At 38.8% G+C, this 13,906-nt stretch overlaps 1 protein-coding gene across 1 annotated transcript in view; it reads left to right on the top strand.

The window, feature by feature from the left end:
* The first annotated feature begins 349 nt into the window (after positions 1–349).
* LOC142660172 (uncharacterized) overlaps positions 350–13,906 on the top strand; it is a 79,429-nt gene continuing 65,872 nt past the window's right edge. The window contains exons 1-7 of the mRNA XM_075836753.1: positions 350–398; positions 2,703–2,735; positions 4,496–4,519; positions 9,195–9,236; positions 9,978–10,028; positions 11,123–11,360; positions 11,470–11,596. Coding sequence (XP_075692868.1) covers positions 350–398; positions 2,703–2,735; positions 4,496–4,519; positions 9,195–9,236; positions 9,978–10,028; positions 11,123–11,360; positions 11,470–11,596 — 564 coding nt within the window. The remainder of the gene's footprint in view (positions 399–2,702; positions 2,736–4,495; positions 4,520–9,194; positions 9,237–9,977; positions 10,029–11,122; positions 11,361–11,469; positions 11,597–13,906) is intronic.

The following is a 13,906-nucleotide window of genomic DNA, read 5'->3' as shown; positions in this document are numbered from 1 at the left end:
CTTAAGATTTCTTTAAAAGCTTTTAAGATATTTGTAGATACAATGAGAGTAAATATGAGGCCCAGAACATACACATTAGCACTATCACTTCATTGATAATAACTTAATGTACTTATCAATGCATTTGTTATTTTGTTTAAAAGTGAAGGCTGATCCTGTTTGCAGATCCTGGTTCGGTAGTAGGTTCTATGGTTTGACCTTAGAAGGAGGGGCATCAAAATGATATATAAGGTTTAAGGTTGGCATGACAGCTTTTTATCACACCCTTGGGCAGTAGCGGGACTGCCATACAGAAAGGGTGTTTTTGGGGAACATACAAAGATAGAGGGGTAACTACCAGGATTCTACCATGAACATCTTCTTTCTTCTTTGCTTCAGCATATTGCTGGGCAGTTCAGGTACGTAGCACAATACATTTATGGATAGCAAATACATTTCACCCAGAGGAACCCGCACAACTGGACATTGCAACACGTACATCACACAACTTCAACACTTTACCCTATATAATCAAGGATTTACTTATACACTGGGACCTACAATATATATCTACACACCAACAACTTCGTTTTCATGTAGCTAAGATCTGTAGTGTATTATATACCAAGAATGGATGGGTCCACTTCTCTATATACAGTTTGCTAATCCAGGAAACATGAAGATAAAATGCATCATCTGAACTGGTTGTAAAACTCATATTTGGCCATATTAGGGCGATTACATATAATACTTCTATTAACCCAGATTTTTGGCAGTCTTCAAGATTTACAGAAAAGCACAAGACAATTTGGTAATAGGAGAACAGTGTATCATTGGTTCATCAATATGTTTATACACCGTATTTAACGTCACCAAAAAGTCACAAAGGAGCAATGGGACTGCCATAATTTTTTAGTTGAATTATGTTGGGTTTCCAAAGGGAAGTTTATTGAAACCAGATATTCTAGTTTTCCTATGACAATGACAATGCATTTGGGATATTTCTTATTCCTTTCTTAAATGATTATCTAGAATAAAAAATACTTATTTTACGATCACCAGCCTGCTCCGTAATACATGTTAGATCAGTGGTGGCAAAAACTGATGTTTTTCTTGGGATCTGCTAACAATTAATATCATTGTTAGGCTTCGTTCACATATCCGTTAGGGCTACATTCCGACGTTCCGTCTGAGCTTTCCGTCTGAATAGAGCCTTGACTGACACAAACGGAAACCCTTGCGCAACGGAGACAAATGGAAACTATTTTCACCAGATCCGTCACCATTGAAATCAATGGTGATGGAAACAGAAACCTATGGTTTCCGTTTGTGTCTGTCAGGGCTCCGTTCCGACGGAAAGCCCCATCGGAACAGAGCCCTAGCGAAGATGTGAACGAAGCCTTACTGGTCAGACCCCCTCTGTTTTTAGCTTGATATTGACCTACAAGATTTCAAAAGGTGGGAGAAAACAACAATGTACAATATATTGCTCTCCTACATGAGGAAAAGGTTTCTGGGGGGTCATTGTATTAAGTTATTTTTTATTCAGGGCCTAGTGCGAAAGCAGATAAAATATAACATTTATTTGATTGCTGTTTACTGTTCATAATTCATCATATTCATAGGTTGCAGATTATCATATTATATCACTTTATACGTGCATACTTATAACAGTGTACTCTAGACCTGATTTTAGTTTCTGGGAACGGAAGTAACGGACTGCTACTTCCTGTCCAACAGTCTACATATTATAGAGGCAACATGTGATTGCAACGGGACCCTCGGAGAGAGGGGGCCCCGTTCCAGATTGAACCCCTTTGTTATTATGTGGTGACAAGCTATTCAGGACTCCCCCTCTCCAGGGGAACTGCATCGTTAGCAAATAACAGGGTTAAAAAATGCCCAAGAGTTATAGAGAGGGGCCATAACTGTCTTGGGTTGTAAAACTTGCCACCATAATGAGGGCCCAGTTTAACCTGTACTATGTGGTCCCCTTTCTTCTTTGTACATCACTGTTCTTGTCAGTCATATTAGCTCTAATTGTGTTAACTTGCTTGTCACCCCTAGGGTCATGAGCTCCCTCTCGTAACTCTTCCTGGCAGTCATAAAAAACCTTTCTGTCCTTGTCACTGTACAGACATGCTTGATTGAATCAATGCCTGTGAAGCATGACATATAATCTTGTATAAGTCATCAAGGGATGTATCAGATAGACTGACAAGCCTATAAGCTTATTTTAAAAAAAAACAAGGAATGCTGGGTAGTGTAGTTCAATAGTGAAGTTAATGGAAGAGGTGGGAGTTTCATTAGAAATCAATGTGGCTGGCAGTCTGTGACGTAACTACCTGAAAAAAGGTAAGAGGTGGGATTTTTAAAGTTTATTGTACACCCTGACACAGATGCCATAAACAGTTTCTATTAAACTCTCTGGACAAATGCTTTAGGTGTAATTCATATGGCTGTATTATAAATCCGTGTTGTACAGATCTGTATTACATTGCTCATAGGGCCCATATTGTACCTCTGTAAACCTCCAAATTCTGATGCCTTCGAGGCTTCTAGGGGAGAATATGTGATACGGAGGTACCATACAGCGGAGTACCTATGACCCAGTTATATGGAATCTTGGAGGCTCTGTCTGCCGCCATACAGGCTACGTGTACAAGACTTTGGTGTATTCATAAGGCCTTTGTTTCAACTAATTCTTGTTCTTCCTTCCACAGTTGCAGATTCCTCAGGCACTTACTTAAACGCAGGTAAAACGTGTTTTATTTTGATTTAAAAAAAAACTTTCTGTGAATGTAAGTGATTGGCAATATGTTCTATATAAAGTAGAATTTTAGTCATACTCACACTTTCCTGAAGGTATTTATCATTTATTGTCACATGCCGAGGCCTGCAAAAATGCCATCCTTGTCTGATGAAAAATTCTCTGATACCAAGCTTATAGTGACTTCACTAGTGTAGTAAGGTTTAGACTACATAGCAACTTTACAGAAGATTTGCTCTAGCATCATTAATAACTAGGGTTGCAGATCATTAAATCTAAAAGGGGTTGTCCATTATTAAACCAAAAAAAAAGGTCTACTATTTTCCAGAAACAGTGCCACTATTGCCCGTGGGCATTGTTTGGTATTGAAGCTCATCCCATTCAAGTGAATGGGACTGGATTGCAATACCAGACTCAGCCTATGCATAAGAGTGGCTCTGTTTCTGAAAACCAAAAGTAGATCCTTCTCCTTATCCTTTTGGGCCAATGATGGCCCAGGCTACTCATTGACTACACTATACTTAGAAGCAGCCTAGATCCACCATGGGGGCCACACTCAGGTGGGGTGGGGGTCCCATGGTTATGTTTCTGACAGCGGCTCTTTCAATCAAGTAGCAGCGCTGACTCCCGAACTGAGCCTCCAGTGTCAATGTGAACCTAGCCTTAGCTCTTAAAGGGCCAGAGTTCGATCACTAAAATAGAGAGGACATTTTTTTATTTTTCCCAATAATATGTATTTCATAAAGGCTTTATATCTTGGCCTCTTATTATTTCATGAGGTTTCCCAGAAAGTGCTAGGTTCTTTTTTTTTTTTAAATTATTTACGCTCTTGTCAAATTGTAAAGTGAAACGCCAGGCAACTTTTCACAAATTATTATGTATTATGTATTATGAAGCTACTAGGGTCATGTAACATAATAGGGTCATTAGTTCTTTCACTTTTGTCCCTCAAATAAAAGTTTCCAAGGTGTTCTGTACACTATAGGCCCTAAACAACAAAGGCAAAAACAGAATGTCTGCATGTTACTGGGCTATACAGGAGAAGTTGCCAAAATAGTGCCCCCATCTTTCATGTATTTTTGACATATGATTTGTATCATCATAAAATGAAATATTATTTAAATCAAGCTTTTAAGTTAAACATATCATTTGTGATACTTTTTCAAATGTTCCATGTTATTATCTATGTTTTAAAATAATCCAGAAATCATTACATACTATTCACTAGGCCTCACAATAGACTGACACTTCCTGTTCTGTAGAGATCACTTCTCAGTAGTCATCACATTATCATCAGGAGCAGAATAAAAATGAAAATGTATACTTCTATTATTAAGCTGGAGACTGATAACACTGGATACTCCACTGACAATTGGTAATGGGGATTTCTCCCATCCTCCCCCTCACTGCACTTTAACCTCTGCACTATTCATAGAGCACACCCAAAAGACACTCCCATAGAGGTCAATGAGTCATCTCCAGACTATTGTTTCCTATGGTCCATGTGGCTGCTGTAAATGCATATACCTAAACTGAAACAGACAGAGCAGCAGATCAGGCAAGATGGCTGCTCCCATAATCATTTACAGAAAATAGAATTTAAAAAATCTACAATCCAGAAAATTAAAACGGATTAGAAAAAAAATAATACATTTCACCATCTGGTTCTATTTAGTAAAAAAAAAATTAGGTGATACAATCCCTTTAAGCAACTGGAATTTTACCTTGTCTCTTTCTGTTTCCCAGACTCAAGTCCAAACAATAGATTGGGTAAGTATGATATATTTATAGCAATTTTTTATTGTTTTGTTTATGTTTTCTGTATATGATTTTACTTACATATAGATTTATTTTAGAGAAAGTCATTGCACCATTCCACCCTTTCTTATAAGCTTGGTTTGTTACAAAGTTGGGTGGAACATGGGCCCCTAAGTTGTCTTCTTCTTTAGCTATACCATAGTATATCACTGATTTTATTTACTTGTTTTATTGGGAAAATAAATATTAAAAGGGTAAGAAGGTATTTCAATGTCATATTGTACTTGTTACATTTTTGTAACGGTACTTAAAGGGGCCTACCCATCTTAGACATTTATAGCATATCCACTGGATATGCTATAAATGTCGGATAGCTAGGGGTCCCATTTCTAAGACCCACATCTATTGGAAATATTAGGGTCCCTTAACTTCCCTTTTGCCAGGTTAGGCTGCTGGTCGCATCCAGGCAGAGAATGAGTGAAGAGGTTAGCCGTACATGTGTGCAGCTCTTCTATCAAACTATAACTCTTCTATGAAAACAGCCGAGCAAACTTGCACAGCAACATATTTATTCATTCCCCACCTGGATGTGACTTTCTCACCTGGTAGAATGAGGATAAGGGGATCCCCTTTCTCCTGATAGGTGGAGGTCGCAGAGATAAATGTCTAATATGTGTAAACCCCTTTAACATGCCTCAGTGAACATTTTTTTAGAAACAGGGAAATATACTCCAGGTTAGTCAACCGTATGAAAATCGAACAAAAGACTAAAAAAATAATTTAAAATAACTTGAAGGGGTTGTTTGGGCATGGGGCGGTTTTTTATAGTGATGACCTATCCACAGGTTATCGGTTTATGATCAGTGGAGGTCCGACACCCAGACCTCGCACCGATCAGCTGTTCCGATCACTTTCATGTGGTTCGTTAACCTTGACAACATTTCTCCGAGTACTGGTAAGGCAGGACGTTTTTTGTCGCAAATAATGACATTAGTCCAGGTATGATGCAAACAAAAAGTCTCTTTCACTCACAGGTGGTATTCCGAAAATGCCCACAAGGGGTGCAAATACTTCTCATACATGAAAGGCCTAGTCTCTTGCAACGTTATACAATATAACTTAACTTCCGCACAGAGTTTTCAACTCCTCTCAAATACAGGGGTAACATCTTGTTTATCTCCAGGACCTTTCTCTCCCTGGCCCTTTTCTCTCTCTCTCTTGCCCAGAGGCAGCCTGGCAACTTAACCAACCATTTCCAGATGTACTCTCTCATTTACCACATTCTTGCCAGCAATACAGCACCCTACTGCTCTAAGGCTCGTAGCCTGCGCACCCAGGTTGCCGCTAACAGTCGCCTTTTATAAGTTTAGGACCACCCTTTATGAGGCATGCAGAGCCCCCAAACAGTTGTTGGAGCAATAAAAAATAAAAGCAAATGGCATCCAGGCCATTTGTTCCAGCGCCACACCCTTAAAGACAAAGTGAACCACCATTATTTTGTAATTAAGAACACATTACAAAGTAATACCACCATCACAGGTACATACATAAATAACACATAAACAGTCCTACTCCAGGATCTAGACCTGTGGAGGAAAGCGAGTCAAATAAACAGAAATACAATGCACTTAAAGCAACAGTGACATCTTTACCGAGACAAAGCTGCACCACTACAGCTCATCATATGTCTGGTCTTACAGAGATGTACAAACGGTTTCCAAAACTCGTACCTCTTCAATCGGAAAGCTTGCCCCTTTTCAAATAAAAATGACAACCTCCCTTCCATATGCTTGTTCATTGTGGAAGGAGTAAATGAACAAATCTTTGGATTCAATTGGCTGATGACTAAATTAAATTAAAGGTGATGACATATCACAAGTATACGCCATCACTTTATGATGAATGGAGGTCTGATCCCTAGGACCCCTACGAATCTGATAATGAAGGGGCCGCAGGACTGATTTAGCGCTAAGTCCTCTTCTAAGTTTTCCCTGCACAACAGCGCTCCCAGCCACTGTGCATGGAACTGCAGCATGGTCCTGTTCAAGTGAATGATGTTGGCATCAGTTCCATGCACAGCCGGGTTGACAGGAGTGCCACTGTGCCGGGAAAACTTAATTAAAATCGATGCTGCGGCCCCTTCATCATAAAAGGCATAGATTACATTCTAATAAAACCCAAACACATTACATACATGGGTTCTATTTTTTATTCATTTATGTTTGTATTTTTAGGTAGGTAAGGAACAGTTTTTATGTTCCCAACCCATTTAATAAATGCTATATCTACGTCGAGTTTCTGGCTGTTTACTTCTATATTTAAATTTGTATCTGATAATGAATTAAGTGAGAACATTGCAAAATAACCTCCAACCTGCCGTTCTATTTATCAACAGTATTTCAGCAGTATTTGATTCCACCTTCCAATGGTAAGTGCTTTTTTTTGTAGGTTATTCTTTTATACTCCAATGTCTATTGACTAATCAGAAATTTAACTATACATTAAATTGTCTCTAAATTGTTAAGTGCTTGACAGGTCTATTATAGGACTTGGATATCCCTATGACTATGTGATTATCAGTTTATATCAATATATAACATTGTCTGTTTTTCAAGGTCAAACCGTTCATTTGACAACACATATTACAACAGATACTTGTGAAACCAATTTTTTATTTTTACTTTACATGCCCTACTATTTTATGATATGAAATAAAATTTATTATTAGCTACAATATCCCATTACCTCCTTAAAGAGTACCTCCATTTATACTGAAATTATATGAAAACTTATTAAAGTGCAGGAGTGTGCCCAATAATCGTTCTTCTAAATGACTCGTATTAGCGTTTCTGCTACTAACTCCAGCAGAAACGGCTTATGACTCTGTATTAGGAGACAGAGCGTCATGCGCGACTCTATGGCTCCTGTATAAAGAACGTCCGCCAGTATTGCTGGATCATATTACATTCTACAGCACTGGCGGCCGTTTTGGATACAGGAGCCATAGAGACAGAGCAAGAAGCACTGTTTTCTAGCACTGCAGAGTTATGAGCCGCCGGTAGAACGGACTACACACAGTCCGTTCTGTATTTAGAAGCAGAAACGGGAGTACAAGTCAATTAGAAAAACGATTATTGTGCGCACTCCTGCACTGCAATTGTTTTTCTATATAATGTCAGTATAATTGGAGGCACTCTTTAAGAACCAGGCCAGCTTTTTATATTTGCCCACCGACATAGTTGTATGATGGCTTTTTTTGAGTTGTGGTTTTTATTGACACCATTTTGGTGTACATATAATTATATTGATTAACTGTTCTTTATTTTTTTTTAGGCGGGGTAAAATGACGCCATTGTTTTTTCTGATTTTTTTTTTACATTGTTTAACGTGTGGTATAAATAAAGTGATAACTTTATTCTATGGGTCGTTATGATTGTGTCAATACCACACAATATAAAAAAGGTTTTGTGGGGAAAAAATATTTTTGTGTCACCACATTCCGGGAGTGATAACTTTTTTATTTTCCCAATGACGTAGCCGTATGAGGGCTTGTTTATGAGTTAAGGTTTTTATTGACACCATTTTAACGTACTGTACGTATCATTTACTGATTAACTTTTACAAATCTTTGGGGGTCTGAATGGGAAACTAAACAGAAAATCCACCATAGTTTTTTGGATTTCTTTTCTTACGCCATGCACCTTGTGCACCTTGCAGTAAAAAAATATATATATGTTCATTTTACTGGTCGTTACGATTACTATTTTTAAACTAAAAAATATGTATTTCTTTTAGAAAAAAAAGGCTTTTATTTTTTTGGGGAGAGACTTCTTTTAATATACTTTTCTAAATGTAATTCACTTTTTTTTTGTCCTTAGAGAATTGAAGCTATGATTATTTAATCGCTTTTATAATAATTTGGAATACTTAGTGTATCAGTGACAGGCAATAATGCTTTCTAATACTAATAGGCAGATATCTGTGGCAAACCAGGGGCATTTGTTAGACCATCGGCAGTCATGGAAGCCCATTGGCACCCCGCGATCACGGTGCGTGACGCTAATGAGCTGACAGAAGAGACCCTTCCCTCTATCAAACTCCTTAGATGCCATGGTTACTATTGACCGGCTGTTACAACAGGAGCCCAACCAAATCCAGCGGGGATTGCGCAGGCACAGCTTCTGGGTGTTAGGATGTAATAGTACTTACTTTTGCAGAAAGGGGTTAATTAAACAGTGAGATTCAGAAAGCTCCAGGCATAACACGGTGACCAATCTCCCATTTGGTTATATCAAAAAAGCTTCATCATTATCTGGTAAAATATTTTTCCTGTTGTCAAAAAGGAATTTAAACACCCTTGAGAATACAAGTACAGAGACTCTAGTAGCTGCTGTCCAAAACCACTCGAATTACATGAGAAATAAATGGTGACCGAGACCTAGAAAACGTATTGTCTATGGCCATCATCAACTCATGAGATTCGATCAGTAGATCTGGAAAGACTCTACAGTATGCAGAATTACCCAAGTACTCAGTAATGACAATTTGCTCACACGGTAATTCAATAACATGTATAATATCACTGATACCATATATGTTCTCAGAGGCCCGATAATCCATTCCAATGAAACTCTTCCAGTATTTAATATCTGGATTGTAATATTTGTATTCACTTTTACATTTATAGATACTACAGATCCAACAGAGGCAGAATATGATTCTACCGATGGTAAGTGAAACTTTATCCTTAAAATTCATATTAATCAGTTTGTGCTGGATGGATGGATGGATAGATAGATATGATTTGTGATATAATCCCATATGACCTCAGTGGTTTAGAGAAAAGCACTGGTAGAGAGAGATTCCCTCCTGTAGAATTAGCTCCTGTCCCACATAAAAACCTGGGCATTAAAATAATATTAATAATTACCCAACTCGAATGTATAAATTGTTGGGTATTGGCTGCCATCATCCCAGGAGACATCATTGAGAAGGATCATGTACAGATGATGTATCATCAACATGCACCATAAGCACTTCTGCAGTAATGTGAATGACTATACTAGTGTCAATGAAAGCAAGAAGGTCTTGGATACTCTCCGGGATCAGACTGGCCCACCAGATTACTAGAGAATCATTTGGTAGGCCCAGTTTCTGAGACAATAATGGGCCCTTAAAGTCTCACAGAACACGTCCTGATTTGCAGCCGATCACTTGCTACTAGGGACAATTCTTATGGGTTATTCAGAAATCACATAGAATTAGAATTCATCAATGATATGAACTGTGTGCACAGTCATAGCAGCTTCATTTAAGATGCAATTGAAGGGAACATGCACATGCTCTACATAGCTGGACAGTAGTCACACCAGTCTAACACTGGTACTCAATATATATTCGATTATAGCTATACCTACTCAAGTATACATTTTTATAATAGACCTAAAGGTCTAACACTTTTTTTCTCCAGATAATAACTTCTTTGGTGGTCTTGAAATACGCCCTGCGAACTCCTCAAGTTGTAAGTTTGATGCTTCGTTAAAGACAGAAAAAAAATCAGTGTAGTCAGTTCTACTACCCAAAAAGAAGTATATACTGGTTGTAAACTACTATCTTGTAGGACAAGGGCTTTTGCAAATCCGTTATTTGGGCATTATTAGCGGTTACAGTAATTTTTTGTTTTAGAGGGGTTGTCCTGTTTAGAAAACCCAATTCCATACACCCTCTTAGGGAATTTTAACTTACTAGTGCGGCGGCATGGATTATTCATGCTTCAATGAGCAATTGCAGTCAGTTGGATAGTAAAGAGTCATTTACTGGATTTCACTGCTGTCATACCTCTTCATGGGTCACAGAATTTTAACTTTTTTAACATGGGTGGAGCTTTCTCTTGCCCAATAGTGTGTTTTGCATGATCTGCCAGGAAGGGAAATAGCACCTGCTCAGTTTACTTTTCACTTGTCACTTTTTAATCCTGACTACATGACAAATCAACTTGGGCGTCTTGGCTTTACCAACAATAACTACTGTAATACTGTCTCCTATGGGCAGAAAGTGAAAGTATATATTTAATATAATAAAGTGAAAGCCTTTTGAGATGACAACCCAAAATTACAGGGAAAATTTTTTTTTTTTTGAGAAAGTGTAGTTCTCCCAAGAAAAGGGACACAAAGATATGGAAAATCTATAAGACAAAAATCTAGTCTAGCTCAGGGGTTGTCTTCTCAAAGAGGTGATTTTCTGGAGAAATTTCACTGTATAGTATTATCTATGGTATATTAACATAAATTAAGTGGATCCCCTAAAAAGGTTACAATAAGGTAGATGGCAAAGAACATAGTTTAAAAATGCTCTCACCTTTACAGCTCCATTCCTATGGGGCTCCACGGAACGGCAAGGTAAGCCCGTTCTCATGATCAGTGGGGGTCCCAGCCTTCGGTTCCCCGCCAATCAGATATTTATCACTAATCCTGTGGATAGGTGCTAAATAATGATTATGGAAAAAATCCTTTAACTAGACAAAATCTGGTTCCTCAAGGGCTAAAATATCATTAGTGTTGACCACTGGGTCTATGTAACAGCCACATTATAATTAGTTTCCTTTTATTTCATCAGGTTCCAGTAAAGGGATTTGTTCCACTTGGGGGAACAATCATTTTTTTACCTTTGACAATGATCTCTATGAGTTCAGGGGAACCTGCAACTATATTTTTGCTACTGACTGCAATAGTAACACCCCAGAGTTCAACATCCAAGTTCAGCGATCCAGTGGAACGTCCATTACCAGAATAATGATACAGGTTGGAACAGTCAATGTGGTTGTCAATGGAAACACAATAGCAATCATGGGAAAGTAAGTCCACAAACCTGTAGATCACATAGGTTACAGTGATCTATAGTGACTACATTCAGCTGTCCTTCTTTACTGACTTTTTACTGTTGTTTTGGTGTTTTTTTTCTAGAAAAATTAGCTTACCTTACACCACTAGTGGAATTGAAATTTTCAAAACTGGAGCAATTACAAAACTTTTTGCCAAACAAAAAGGTTTTGAGTTAATAGTAACCTGGAGCAGTGACAGTAATCTCATGGTAAGTAAGAAGTGTGCACGGAAACTTGACATGACAAAACTGTCCTACTTGTGCTATAGGTATTTTACATAGTAATTGATATTTAGTTAATAATTATTGTTTGCAATCTCCATCTTGTTTGCACATGCTCCTATGCAGTATTTATTAACCATATATATGGCTGATATCGGGACGGGGCAGGGCTTTCACAGTACACTCTCTGGATGCATCTATAAAAATGTTTTCTGAGAGAACTCTGTGATCTGGGAATTTTTTTATTTGCTTTGTATATTAACCCCTTCCCTCCGCAGCCATTTTTCAGATTTTCACCTTTGCTTTTTTCTCCCCACCTTCCAAAAGTAAATTTTGCCGTCAATATAGCCGTATAGGGCTTGTTTTTTGTGGGACAAGTTGTAGCTTTTCACGGCATTATTATATGTACCTTCATTATATGGACCATATAATGTACTGGGAAACTGGAAAAAAATATTTGTGGGGTAGAATGGGAAAAAAAAAGTGATTCCTCTTTATTGATTTTTTTGGGTTTCAGTTTTACGGTATTTACTGTGCGGTAAAAAAAAACATGTTAACTTTATTCTGTTGGTCAATACGATTATGGTGATACCAAATTTATATATTTTTTTATGTTTTACTACTTTTACAAGGGAAAAAACGAATTGCTAAAAATAAAGTTAAAATAAAAAGAAATTAGTTTTGTCTTGTCATATTCTGAGAGCCATACCTTTTTTATTTTGAGGGTTTTTTTTTTTTTTTGCAGGGTGAGCTGTAGATTTTGTTGATACCCGTTTGGGGTACTTGTGACTTTTTAATAATTTTTTATTACATTTTTTGAGGGGGATGAAATGACCAAAAGACAATTTTTCCACGGACCGGCGAGGGAGGTGTTTCGGGGTTTAGGGTGATTTCACACGTTGCGTAAATACTGCGGAAAATCCACAGCATAATACAGTAGCAGCAAAGTGGATGAGATAGAACAAATGTCATCCACACGCTGCGTAAATAGTGAGCGGAAAAAATGCTCAGAAATTGACAAGCGGTTCAGAGTTTTATTCCGCAGCATGTCAATTGTATTTGCGTAAATGCTGATTATTTGTTGCGGGTTTTCCCCATTGAATTCAACAGGGAGGTAAAACCCACAAGAAATAGCAGTTGTTTCATTTATTGCGGCAGAATCTCAGCAATTCTGCCGTAAAAATATGAAACTCTGAAAAAAAAAAATCTTATACCTACTCAGAATTCTATTTCTTCCTCCAGGTCGCCCTCTTTGGATGACAATTCAATCCATGTGATCGCTGAAGCCAATCACAGGCTGTAGCAGAGGTCACACGGGCTGAAACGCCATCCCAGGAGGCCGACCTGGATGATGTCAGAGGGCCGGCCTCCTGGGATGAAGCTTCATCCCATGTGACCGCCGCTGCAGCCAATCACAGGCTGCAGCTGTCTCCTGAGGTAAAACGTCATCCCAGGAGGCTGGCCTGCTGAATACTCAGGCGTTTTCCACAGCGGACATTCCGGGCTGAAAAACTGCACCACAATTTGGTGTGGGTTTTCATCCGGAATTTCTTGCGGATACCATATACCGCGACCCGGTACCAAATGAGTCCGCGGCCTTGTGCTTGGGGATCACTGCTCTAGGGGACTTGAACCAGCGATCGTTGGATTACTTACACGATGTACTGCAATACCAATGTTTAATACTGTGATTCTGACAGACACCTATTAAACCCTATGGCTAAATAGGAGTACAAAGGTGGCAGACCTATAGGCCTTCATTAGGCCCCCAGACTGCCATGACGACCATTGGCACCCATTAATCGCGTCGCGATGGCTTGTCAGAGGGGCCCGCCCCCTTATTCTAACGGCTAGATGTCGCGATCACTATTGACTGCGGCATTGTTACACACTGAAGTGTCGACTGTAAGATATAGCCGACCCGCTCGTTCTATTGAGCAGGCTCAGCCTGTGAGCCGGCTTCATACTACTCCCCCACCCAGCCTCCGCCGTATGTATACAACAGATGTGGGAAAGGGGTTAAATGGGTTGTCCAGTTTAGAAAACCCATTTTCACATACCCTAATAGGAAATTATGCGTTAATAGAGGGGAGGAGGGGGTCCTTTGTTCAGGATCCTCATCTTTTGGTCATGGTAGAGAGTGTTTACACAGAACTCTGTAGAACCTGTCCTGCCTTACACAGACAATCTATTGATTTAAATGTGCACTGTGTAATGCTTACTTTCCCCTGTGGTGCTGCTGCAGGGACACTTACTACAGCTTTTCCCCCAGATGACAGCTGATCCCTGGGGGTCATT

The sequence above is a fragment of the Rhinoderma darwinii genome, chromosome 9, assembly GCF_050947455.1.
Source record: "Rhinoderma darwinii isolate aRhiDar2 chromosome 9, aRhiDar2.hap1, whole genome shotgun sequence".
Classification (NCBI taxonomy): Eukaryota; Metazoa; Chordata; class Amphibia; order Anura; family Rhinodermatidae; genus Rhinoderma; species Rhinoderma darwinii.
Note: the sequence above shows the minus strand (reverse complement) of the source record. Positions and strands in the feature narration are given on the sequence as shown.